At 35.0% G+C, this 12,705-nt stretch overlaps 1 protein-coding gene across 8 annotated transcripts in view; it reads right to left on the reverse strand.

Moving 5' to 3' along the window:
* Nucleotides 1–12,705, reverse strand: part of LOC124645342 (basement membrane-specific heparan sulfate proteoglycan core protein-like) — a 154,661-nt gene that overhangs the window by 41,292 nt on the left and 100,664 nt on the right. For 6 of the 8 annotated variants that reach the window (XM_047185144.1, XM_047185150.1, XM_047185147.1 and 3 more), the window contains exons 10-14: nt 3,184–3,294; nt 2,958–3,068; nt 1,656–1,763; nt 1,282–1,395; nt 435–656 (exon numbers count right to left, since the gene is read on the reverse strand). In XM_047185144.1, the coding sequence (XP_047041100.1) occupies nt 435–656; nt 1,282–1,395; nt 1,656–1,763; nt 2,958–3,068; nt 3,184–3,294 (666 nt within the window). The remainder of the gene's footprint in view (nt 1–434; nt 657–1,281; nt 1,396–1,655; nt 1,764–2,957; nt 3,069–3,183; nt 3,295–12,705) is intronic. The other 2 variants (XM_047185146.1, XM_047185148.1) reach the window with 2 other exon arrangements.

Here is a 12,705-nt window from a genome sequence, read left to right on the forward strand (position 1 = left end):
TTGTTGGTGAAAATGGGCATAAGACAAAAGAAGAAAAGACTTCATGCGATATTGCATGCGCATGCTACTATAAGTTAAAATGTGGACCTTTTATCATATACGATGTTTGACAATATTTCTCATCCGAATAATCACGACAGTCGTACCGACCATCGCATCGTCTTCGTACACTTACATATTGACCATCGTCGCATTCCCAATAATCAGTGCCACGAACGCCTAAATATTTACATAAACATGATGATTCTTAAAAAAAAAAAACGAAAACGTTCTAATTATTGGTCATTAATCGTTTAACACATTTTATCACTTAACGAATGTAAATATGTATAGGCACTCAGCTACTTTTGACATCATTGTTTAAACGATTCATGCCCAATGATTTCAAACGGTGATCAAATAATATACAAAAGCATTTGGTAAGCACTACTTACCACAATTGTATTCGTCTTCGCCTTGACTGCAATCGTCTCTACCGTTACAAAGATAGGATATATTTATACAAGAACCGTCCCGACACGGGTATTGGTCCCTTTTGCAAGAGCAGTTGGCCTCGTCGCTGCCATCGTCGCAGTCCAGCGTCCCGTTGCATCTGGCATCGGCTTGCACGCACTTTCCACTCGTGCATTCATATTCATAAGCCATGCAAACTGTGCCTGCCGTGTAATGCGCCATAACCACATAAATACACTAGGAAGGGAAGTTATTGGGATCAATAACACCCTTTCTAGTGTCATCAAAATTAATATTAATACCTACAAAAGCAATATTAAAATGTCTTAAATCTTTCAAGTTTTATACTCTCGACGCAAATCCTATACCCTGTTTTTAACTTGATTAGAATTGTAAAGAAGCTGCTGAATATGTGGTTGAAATTGGAATACAAATAGGCACATCAAGTACGATAACTATGAATATACGAAATATGAATTTGATCAATATTATCAGTACAAATTATGTTCGTTTGGAAGCTGTCATTCTAATCAAGTTAAATTTTACTGCATGAAATTTTCAATTCTATCAATTTTGATTTTCAAAAGCAGTACAAGTTTAACACATTGATATAATTGAAGGATTGCGTCGAGTTTATATTGCAAATTACGTTATGAATTAATCTAATAAAGTGCAGCTTCTAAGCTGTGCATTTAAATAAGCAACTGACTTTATATTAGTATGGAATAAACATGCTTAAAAGGGTATCACCGTCACCTAAAATGGGTATTTTTTCGGTAACGAGAAAATTTAAAAAATCGTCTTCATAAAATTTGGAAAAATTCAAACCATAAGAGCAATCGCGTTCGTCTGAACCGTCCTGACAATCATGCGTTCGGTCGCAATGTTTGGATGCAGGTATGCAGTGTCCATTATCACATTTGAAGTCGCTCGCACCACATGCTGGTCGGTAAAAGAAATATACTGCGTTCAAATCATTTGTTTAGAGAGCTGACAAATCACCAGCAATTTGGAAAAAGAAAGAATGGAAAAAAGAAACAAAATTGAAATGTAGGAAACAGAAATGATAAAACCAATCACCATGGAGATTCGTTGGATAGAGAGGGATGGTGGAGATAGTCGAGACAAATGAAATTGAACGGAAAAAAAGACAGTAGGTAAGCTGTAAGTAGCAAGAACCCTCTACGATAAAATCAACTTACGACAATTTTGTTCGTCGGAATAATCGCCATGCGCACAATCATAGTGACGATTGCATCTAAGAGACTCGTGTATGATCTTGCCACTTCTGCATTTAAAGTAGCCAGTGGCTGGAAATACATGCAAAGCTATTCATGTAAACTGGTTATTAGTGGATGAGTGGAGATTATGTTAGCTGTCAATGTTGAAACTATCATGCATTAAGATATAGTTTCAGTGATAGTAATAATTTATGGGCTTTACTTTGCACTTGAAATACTATGATGCTGTTGAAATCTATTTGGGATGGTCTATGGTGTCTTGTTTTATCTTGTCATGGGTATTGGTTTGTCTTACCGATGCAGCTCCTTTCGTCCGACCTATCAGTGGGGCAATCGACCCGTCCGTCACAACGCTTACTCCTTTTGATGCACGTCCCATGATCGCATTGCCATTGGTCTGGTCTGCATGCTTTTAGAATTATATGTTTTATTGTACACGGGGTTATTGGTTAGAAATTAGTATCCGCATCATTTTGTATGTGATTTTGTTTATGTCCATTTTTGGTAGAGTAAGTAATTATAAACCTACATTCAAAGAACTTTTAAGATATTGATCCAGATTTCATGGCTTTGGATCCTTTCCCTATCCCATGAATGACTAGTTAGAGAATAAGAGAAACAAAAAAATCGATCTTTTATTTTCCTCTTTTTTTTCATTGACATAATTAAGTAACAATTATACAACGTAATAGGTAGCTATATAATTTATATTAACTGATCCAACGCTATAGTACTCAGTACATAAACAAAATCGCATGTCTCGGTTAGTCGCATCCAAGCCAATACTTACGACATTCAATTTCATCGCTGCCATCTTTTTTACAGTCTTTGAATCCGTCGCATCGGAGTAGCATCGATATGCAGGTACCGTCACGGCACCTGAACTGACCTGTGTCCCTACACACATGGTGTCCAGCCCACCATATCATCTTTGAGACTTACCGTACAAAATTAAATAATCCAGAAAAGCAGCATGCGAAATATTCGGCATTAGATATTTATCCTGTTTGTTTTATTGCAACGAGACATTACGAGTTAACTGGTATAAGGATAATTTGGAAATATTAGAGAAATGATAGGTATTTGTTGTTCAAAAAGTGAGTAAGTTCTAGTCAGTTTAGATCTTCAAAATGAGGCTTTATAAGAATATAAATGTTCTGAAGATTAAACCATGCACCTGGCATGCGGCATTCTTTTGGTACTGCTCGTAGTCTCTCATTGGTAAGGATATGCAGGTTTGGTGTCTGTAGGCATCCTACTTACCACAGTCCAATTCATCGGAGCCGTCCGAGCAATGTTGTTCGTTGTCGCATCGCTTGCGTTCTTCAATGCAGAGCCCGTCACTCTCGCATCGGAATTCGTCCGGTCGGCAATCTGTTGTAATAAGTAATGAGTTGTACTTTCAAGTTATTTCTTTTTTTTTCAAGAAATTGGTATAGGATTGAAAAATAAAAAACCAAAAATTATTATATTGTGTAAGATATCTTACCGCAACCGAGCTCGTCATCCTGATCCGGACAGTCGTAGACGTTGTTACATCGGCGGCTAGATTCGATACAGTGTCCGCTTCTACAATGGAAATCGTCGGCTCCACACGTTCCTGTTGACAAACAAAGGTATACCATGAGCATGTTGTTCCATAATTTATATCAGCGCCATCTAGCAGCACACGCAGGAACCACTGAATAACCTTAAAATGCAGCGTCGTGTTGCTGCTCTACATTATATAGTAGGCGTCGAAAACCTATCTAATCATAAACTCATTTGATTCCAATATGATACTAATTAATCAACAACCAAATTCAAAATAAACACCGTAAAGGAGTTAAATTATTGCCGAAAAGCGCCACCTAGAACTATGATTAGTTCCGTTCCGATTGTGAGATGGCGCTAGTGTACATTTAATGGAGGGTGATGGAAGGCTGCGGGAATCCGACTGCGTTGATCAGTTTAACTTTTACGAAGTTTACCTTTCGAAGCGATGCAAGCCTTCCGTTGCATATACGAGCATTTGCCCACCATTTCTACGACAGACTTTAGCAAGACAAATTGACGTCTATCTGTTCTTACGTATTTTGAGTATTTGAACAAGAATTTGCTGCTATGCCTTCAATTCGGTACATACAGAACTGACGAATTTATGCAATGGAAATACTAATTAGTATGCAAAGAGATAGTTCCAGTGGTACTAAACTTACAAAATAAATAGAGAGATTAGAAATAATTAAAGTAACGATTATGTAGGTATGTAGGCAGTCATCATATTGGATTAGTATTCTTCTTCTTGCGTGTCGATGACATGTCATATTATGAATCTACACTTTGTCAGCCCGATATGCCGCCACAGCGAGAGCACGATTAGTATTTCTAACTATAAACATATAAATAGCACAATACCGAACCTCACTAAAGCAAAACGTTCACATTGCATAACGAACACAACATACCTACTGAACTTGACTTCATGAAGTGCGCAAACGATACAACTCTAGTTAGCATAAACCGACAATAAAAAGAAAAGAGAAGCGTACTCCCGGCAAATTTTCTACATCTTTTTTAGTATAAACATTGTCAGTAACACCTATGGGTATTTAAAATTCCGCCGTTGTTCGCCGGGGCCTACTACGTGATATACTTAAAGCTGCATAAATAGGCGGGTACCCGCCGCAGTGTTACGGATTGAGAGTTTGCGCGTACGCCTGTGAAAATCGCAAACTTTGAGGGCATTATGTATCACGACCACGTGGATGTGTTTAATAGTCTCGAAACGCGCTTCTTGCTTCAAAATCAAGTTAAAAGCTTTTTTTTCGCAGACACTTGAAACTCAGAACAACAGACGCGTCATTTGAATATTTTAGCTGTCCGTATTCAAGTATTAGGTTGTAAAATGGACAAAGATGGCGTTTTAGGCAATAAGAATGTTAGGCATGGTAGAATTTATGGCGATATCAAAGCGACTACTAAGTGATCGTCGACTTGAATGTCAATATTTTGAGAATAGGTAGAGATAGATTCAATAGGAGGTTCATTATTTTGCTGTTTTTTAATCATAGTAGGTACTAGTAGTAATAGATAGTTATGCTTGTTGTCAAACACAGCTCCTATTACTACAATTCAGATAACAATTAAGTGTAGCATTTAAGCTTAATCACAAATTCTTCCCAAAATCAAAATTGGTACTCAGATATTCTGAGCAGCAAAAAAGTACGCAGGCCACTTTTTTGGATGCAGAAGGTAGTTCTATTGGGATTCCGGTAAAACCACAAGGACCAGCTAATCTAATAAATAAACAAACTGTTTAATTATATGAATGATATCTAACAGTTTGTACAGGAGCATTATAATAATGACGCCATTGCTTCGCAATTTAGGCCGGTCGGGTTGGTCAGGTATGCATTCACATTAAATCTAAAGATTTATGAACCGTAGCTTGAACGTGTAATAGTTAAAACGAATGCCAATATAATTAGTGTTAATGTTTGAAACAGATTTATGTGGTAAATAGTTAGAAGTAAGAGCAACTTCTTGTAAGCAATGCCAATTGCTGATCCAGTACTTAGTTGTCAAATCATCGATTTATTTATTGTAGTACTTAGGTACTATCTAATGACGAAAATAGTATTAGACTGTATATTTATTAATGAAAAGTTACAGGTAAAATCGCAAAATAAAACATTGTAATTGCCAGCACTACTGGCAAACCAACAGTAATTAAACTTCTGTCATCATAAAACCTATCGCTTAGTAAATCTACGTAGCAACTATTATTTTAGTAACTTGTAAATATGTACTCAAATAAATGCCATTCTACAGGGCGGACAGCAAAATAGCTAGTCTTATTTAAGTACATCGAACTCACGAATTGTCTAGCATTAAAGATTTGTATCCAAAAAAACATTTGCGATCCATTCACTTTCATCGTAGCTACGCTTTCGCGAAAACCTCAAATAAGGTTTTCTCGGCGTTCATATGAGGGTAATAATATTTTATTAAAAGCTTTCTACCGTAAGGGGCATCCCGTCGTCGAGTCAACAGCGCATCACTCTTACAAGATAACTTAATGTTGCACAATTACTAAAATTGACATTCTCGACTACAAAGCTTGTGTTTATGTGCTTTGCCGACACAAAGGTAGGTAAGTAATTACTTGAACAACTGCTACTTAACTACGTATTCTTTCGATTTTATAGCTTTTACGTTCATCAATTTAGACGTATACCTCCATTTATTTGGCAGGCATGTAACCTCTCACAAGATTTTATAAATGTTTGGGGACACAAAAGTTAAGGCGGTATATAAGACTAGAGACAGTGCCTAACCTCTGTGTACACTTAGTTTTATAAACAGAGTTTCGCCTCCGACGTGAACGGTAGATATTAAAGGGTCAAACTGAATTGCGCTGGCAATGGACAAAGGGCGTTTGGTCCGGCTTGGAGACCGCAACAGAGCTACGGTAGGCACACAAAACATACACAAAATTACGTATACTCCGTTCATTGAGTTCCTACGCTTGACAGCTTTGGCTCGATCACGGTATTCTTAGTAAGAATTCACCATAGTAAATGCAATATATATAATGTATTTCCAATGGATGTGATATAAGAAAAGTTTAAGATTGAATATAAAAGATTTAATGATAAGACCAAGGTATCTCCTTAATGTTGTTGGGTAGATGTTTGGTATTAGACAAAAGATATTTTTTATTCATGTGTACAAAATCGTTGTTGTCCCATTCTCTACAGATCTCAATCTATCTTCGTAGCCACATAAACCGGTTAAATCTGGAATGCGAAAGACAGATACTTATACTAGAACTTGGTTTAGGACGCGATAAGCTGCATCGGAAGCCATGCTTACTTAAAGTTGGTCAACACTTTCTGAATTATAGGCAGCTCTTTGTAGGTGAACTAGAATAGGCAATAAGTACCCACACCTATAATTTAAGTGTAAAGGGTTCTGATTGGTCGCTGTGGTTTCTTTGGGCCACCCATTTTTAAACAACTTTCATAAAAATTACATTCAAGTAAGAAGTCTTTATGGTAAATTAATTTATTCAGAAGAAGATGTAAATATACCTATACTCTATTGAATTGCGAAAATTACAATGTTGGCAGGTACATGTGTATACTAAAACACAGTTTAGTAACCCTTAAACGTGTGTTAAACATAAACGCAAGTTAACCCCACAACCAAAATATAACTACGGTGATGGACGTATTTATTCCATCGGCACGTTATTATCCTTTATATATAGAGAGCTTACTCGTTGAAAAGGAATTTTAAACAAAATCAATAGATAAGCCAAAGAAATGCTAGTCTCTTTTATTTTATTAGACTGGTTAAGCAAATACCACAGCATAAGTATCAAGGTTAAGTCAGCATTTATTTATAAAGCACGAACGCGAGACAGATTCGCGGATGTGAAAAAATTATAAAAATATCGTGGACGCGGCAAAGCTGCTAATTACGTAACAATTGGACTTTTTATACTTGCACAAGGAATCCACACAAGAATGTTCATACCCGAGTATCATCACAGCATAACCGCATTAACTCTGGCATGCATGTGAAATATTTTTTCTTGCACACAACACTTATAAATGACGCTAGACTTATTAGAGAACTTTTACATTGAACAGTTCGCAGAATACCGCATCCATTTGTTTTATATTCACGGCATTAACGTAATAGGTCCCAAACAGGGTGAACCGGCAAATAAATTAAACTGTAGTAAGTAGTCGGTAGTCTGCACCAGGCACGGGGTAGCCCTTATTACAAAATTGTCCCCGTGGGTGATTCGTGAGCGGGCCACTTCTTTGCCCCTACCTATTATTACGAAAATATTTTTTGGAAGACCGTGATTCATTAATTCAACTAACACGACAGAATATTATAATATTTTATAGTAATAGTTGAGTAATGATTTTACTCAAATAATATTTATTCATTGGTCGCTTAAACTTTGTATATATTTGACATAACCCGTTTGGCTTTTCAGTGTAAATCATTATTTGTATCAACGTCAATGCATTTTCAGTTTACACTTTCCAAATACACGTGCTATTTTAATGATTTAATTAGTTGTTTATGTAGTCAAAATGATTTTCATATCATTTTGATTCATGATATCCCAAATATTGATGCAAGAATAGTAAAAATACGTGTAAACTCCTATAAGATGTAGTTGTAAAGAAAACTCGATACGTTGACAATAAAAATGTATGTATGCAAGCATGCACGCATGACGTCTATTTACTAGTTTTTATTCGAAGCTCGTTTTGCGTATTCTCACGTGCGTTCTCGGTTGTTTGTCGTCCATTGTACGTCAATACGACAAATTTATATCTCGCTTTGATTTACGTGCAATTTTGCGAGTGTCATCGTAACATTAGTATGTAGCGAGCAATGTATTTGACATAAGAGGTTGTTTACACTGTTACATGTGACACCAGTGACGCTTTGAGCTTTGTATTTAAGCTTTGTACACATTAATATTTGTTAACTTTGGTTTTCAATCAAGAAGTAAGATATGCCTAGTATGCAAGTACTTTAATGTCAGGTATCAAATAGTGTTTGTTACTTTTGCCTTCTATACTAGAATTGTTTATTATAATTTATTAATATAGTTTTATTGAGCTTTTATACTTCAAAATTGAGATACGCTGTATTATGCTTAATTTACTAAGTTTATTTTGAATATATCAACACTATAACACCTGCAGTATCTTGCAGCTTCATACAGTAATTATCGACCTAATTATAGGTATTATAAGCTTGCACACTAATTAATATCGTCGGCTTTCGATAGTCCGTCTTCGGTCAATGACAAAGCATTCAATTATAGTTCGGCCATTCAGAGAATGCGTTCCTGACACGTCGCGATTGAACTGACGACGTAACTTTGCAATGGCGTTGCAGTTACGATAAAAATATTTTTGCTGGTTGTTTACCGTTTTAACAATTGAGGAGCATTAAAACAACATTATTATATCAATAATCAATGAATGTTATAATTTTGTGCCAAACTGAGTGTCAAATAACTTGGTAAACAATATTTTTCTAAATCTATACTGCGCTATTACAAGGTTATGTCAGCGGTTTATATTTTGTAGTGCTGTGCTAAAAATAACAGGCAAGTATCGTAATCTGTTCTTATACAGTTATAATATAAAATAATACGTTTTGATTTTCTTTTTAAGAATTGGAAAATAATGGACTATAAGACTTAATTATAACGTTTATGAAATATAAAAATAAAACTATGACCAAACCGCATTTTTATACTTAGATTAAAAATGGTAACCCCAAATGGCGTTATGGGCCGCCATTTTGTGACGCTAAAACAGTCGTCCGTTGTCGTTTCGTGCGCATAGACCACGTTTTTCAAGTGTTTTCGATCTGTTTTTATTTGATTACCCGGCTTTTGTTAGACCGAGATATCAGGATTGATTCTGTTATTGATAATAATATAATTATACATGTAGGCGAAGATGATGATGAAGACACCACCTCCTCAAGCAAATCGGAGTCTGATTAATATTCTGTTCGCACATTCAATTCAATGTACTTGTAACAAAGAATAAATAAAACAATTTTATTATATGAATATTACCTTTTTTTGGTTTCCACTTAAATAACTAAAATATAAAACAAATGATTCCGCCAATTTAAAACGAAAATAATCTTAAAATAATGCGGCGGTTCATTTTGAAGGAACGGTAACGAACTCAGTGTTAAGTTGTGCCCATCACTAGTCGTGACTAACTGATAGGTGTCAGGAACGCATTCTCTGAACGGCCGAAGTATAACGTCTGCTTTACAATTTGACAATGTTATTGCAATTTATTTCAGTGCCTAATATAATTGCTGTTTAAAAGCCTCAGAAATAATACACAAATTTACGTATCTTACGAGCATTCTGAAAAACGGCTACATAATTATCACTAAAAACAATAAGTCTACTAATTGAGCTGCTTTGATACTTCACTCTCTTTGTAAGTTTTCAGATGTTTTGTAAAATAGTCGGTTTGTTCGTCAAGCACATGCATGCACAAAAACTCTCGAACTCTCACTCCATGCAGGTTACTGACCTTCGAACAAACGTTCATTATGTTACGAACTGAATTATAAAGAACGCCTTCAAACACGGGTCTTAGTAAAGAGACACATCACATTTGTACATCGTTAGAGGGCACAATGGCGATTGATGAAATATGCAAAACATGGGATAAACTTAATCCTATTATGAACGCATTGTGAGGGATCCGCTGTGTCGAGTTATGGTCAGATGTCACATCACTATTATTATATTGTGAAAGTTGCGTGACGGTTAATAACATTACCTTCGTACTGATTGAATGGATTGATGTTACGTATTACAACAGCCGTATCCCGCGGTTCCGTTCGCGTCCCGAGGGGTCTACTTCGGTCACCTTGATAGAAAGTAGACTGTTCATATAGGAGTTTATTGGTGTCTTCTACTAGTTATTTCCCCTATTCCTACATCTTTTTTTTATCTCAATTGGTTCAGTGATTTGACAGTGGAAAAGTCACAACATACTATTGTTGAAGTTCTAACTCCACTTATTATTAAATATTAATTAGGATAAATGCGTCACACACGGACATAGGTGATCCCACATCCGAAATATTTGTGGTTCCGCTATCCAGTAGAAGCAAATATGACCATGATCAATATTCGAATTATTTCGAATAACTCAAACAGATTTTATTTAGGTAACGTTGACTTTTATTTAGGTTGTAAGACTTTCATATATGTATTGTATTACATGAATTCGTAAGTGTTCGTAAAAAACACACACATAACACCAAAAATTAACTTACATACCAATATTTTTTGACTATCTTTAGCTAAAACACTTCATTCGGTCACAAAGCAGGCCGAACCTTCCATATTTTATCGCATTGTCTATTTTCATTCCGATTAAGCGTGCATTAAGTCGTGTTCTAGCGGTATGGAAACAAAAGCCGAGTCGAAGCATTGATATGATGTATGAAACTACATGTATGTAAAATTTTTGCCTCCAATTCATGTCTTAATTTTCCATCTGCATGACTTTTTGTTTTATTTGGTATCTAATCTTTATTAGCATTAAATCGTGATGTTGCTGTGCCAAACAGGGTCTACGGTTGTTCGTTCTTCAAAACTTAAGAAAAGCAAATAAACAATATGAATAAATTAACAATAAATTGTTTTATTGATAAGTAATACAGTTTTGTAAATTAGGCAAGTTTAGACGACGCATTATTGAAAGTAAAAGTATTTCTGCGATTTCAAGAGATAGAGGTAAATTATATACTTGATCCTAAGAATCTGTCCTAAGAAGTTTATATACAAATTGTATATAAAATGGCGTTCCAGTGTCATGCTAATATCATTTGCTACATCCGCGGTTAATCTTCCGTAGATCTAAAGAGGGTCGTTTAGTCAAAATTAGGGATGAAATGCACTCGTTTTTTACATAACAATGTAGCCATTAGATGTTATGTATATTCACTGATTCAATTTGCATAAAAAAACTTGTTTACACCTTAAATAGAAACTATCTTTCTTTAACCTTAATAGATAAGTTGGAAGAAATCTGAAAATATTTGTTGCGAGCTTTTCGTCCCACATTATATTACTATTTCGTCTCGAAAATAATCTTAATCATTCAGAAATAAATCAAATAAAAATATACATATGTAGAACTACCCTAGATCTATCTCCAAAGTCAATTACTATCTCCATTCAGGCATTTGACACATGGATTTTAGAGATAATATGTAGAAGATAATACAGAAAGCACAATTATTATTCTCATTTATTTTTTCTTAAACAATTTTCATATTTTAAATTATTATTAGCATCGCATCAATTAATTAAATAGATTTTTAGTTACAAATCGGCGGTCGGTAGTTACGATTGATCATGATGGTTAGAAACTAATTAACTACGTACCTATATTATAATACAAACTAGCAAATAATACAAGCTTTGTATTTTTCCAAACGCTCTTAGAATTTCAGCAAGAAAAAAAACTTCCATAGGGTTTTATAGTAACTTTTTTTTTTCAATGAAAATCGTTCTCTATAAGCTGTTATTGAAGTTCAACCAAGTGCAAGGTTCCAGGGAGTAGGGTTTTACGGGGAACAACCCGCAAGAAACTCTTTTTAAAAAGCATTTACAATAGAAACCTTACAGTGCAAGATATTTCAGAGAAAAATCAAACCAACCAGTGAAGCTAGTTTGTTACACGAATCAATTTTACAAAAGAAATATGACACCTTTGGTTTTAAAAGTAACAATACAAAATAATAATAGGTACAATCCTATCAGAAATTCCTGATTTTAATAAGTTATGCAAGAATGTCATCATTTAAGCTTTTTTGGGGTTATTTTGAAAACTTGTATCGGCTGTAGCTGTGTATACAAAACTCTAGTTTCATTTTAATTTCAATTAATGTAAAAAGTTCTCAGCGTTCATTAGTAAGGTTCTTATCGATGCAAACAGAGCTTTGAAACGTAACTAACCTATCTTTTTGAAATAAGTTACAAAATTAGTCTAATTATTATCTTATTTAAATATCGTAGTATGAACACACCCAGAGACATTTAATGGTCGCTTAAGTCGTCCCTTAGTCCAGAATTTCTATGAGAATCTGTCACTAAGGAGAGACTTTAGTAACTGAGTGCGGGGGTAAGTACTCATATATTAAAGGAGAAGACCTTAAAACAAAAGAGTAGTTGTCAAACCAATGTTAAGTTCCTCAGTAAAGTTTCAATAAAACAGACGCCTTTCGGATTTTCTGTTTTTACAGTCGATCTACTACTAACAGACACTAATTTCTTTGTGCTCCCTTTGTGTGATCGTCTAACCAAGTTAAAACATCTGGTCGAAGTAAAGCCAACTATCCTGTAATATCACACTAGTTGTAATTGATACCTTTTCAATATTCATGATTCAGGGACCTTTTTGTCAATTTGACACAAAGAAAAAAATATTTCAAG

This window comes from Helicoverpa zea, chromosome 31 (assembly GCF_022581195.2).
Source record: "Helicoverpa zea isolate HzStark_Cry1AcR chromosome 31, ilHelZeax1.1, whole genome shotgun sequence".
In the NCBI taxonomy this organism is placed as follows: domain Eukaryota; kingdom Metazoa; phylum Arthropoda; class Insecta; order Lepidoptera; family Noctuidae; genus Helicoverpa; species Helicoverpa zea.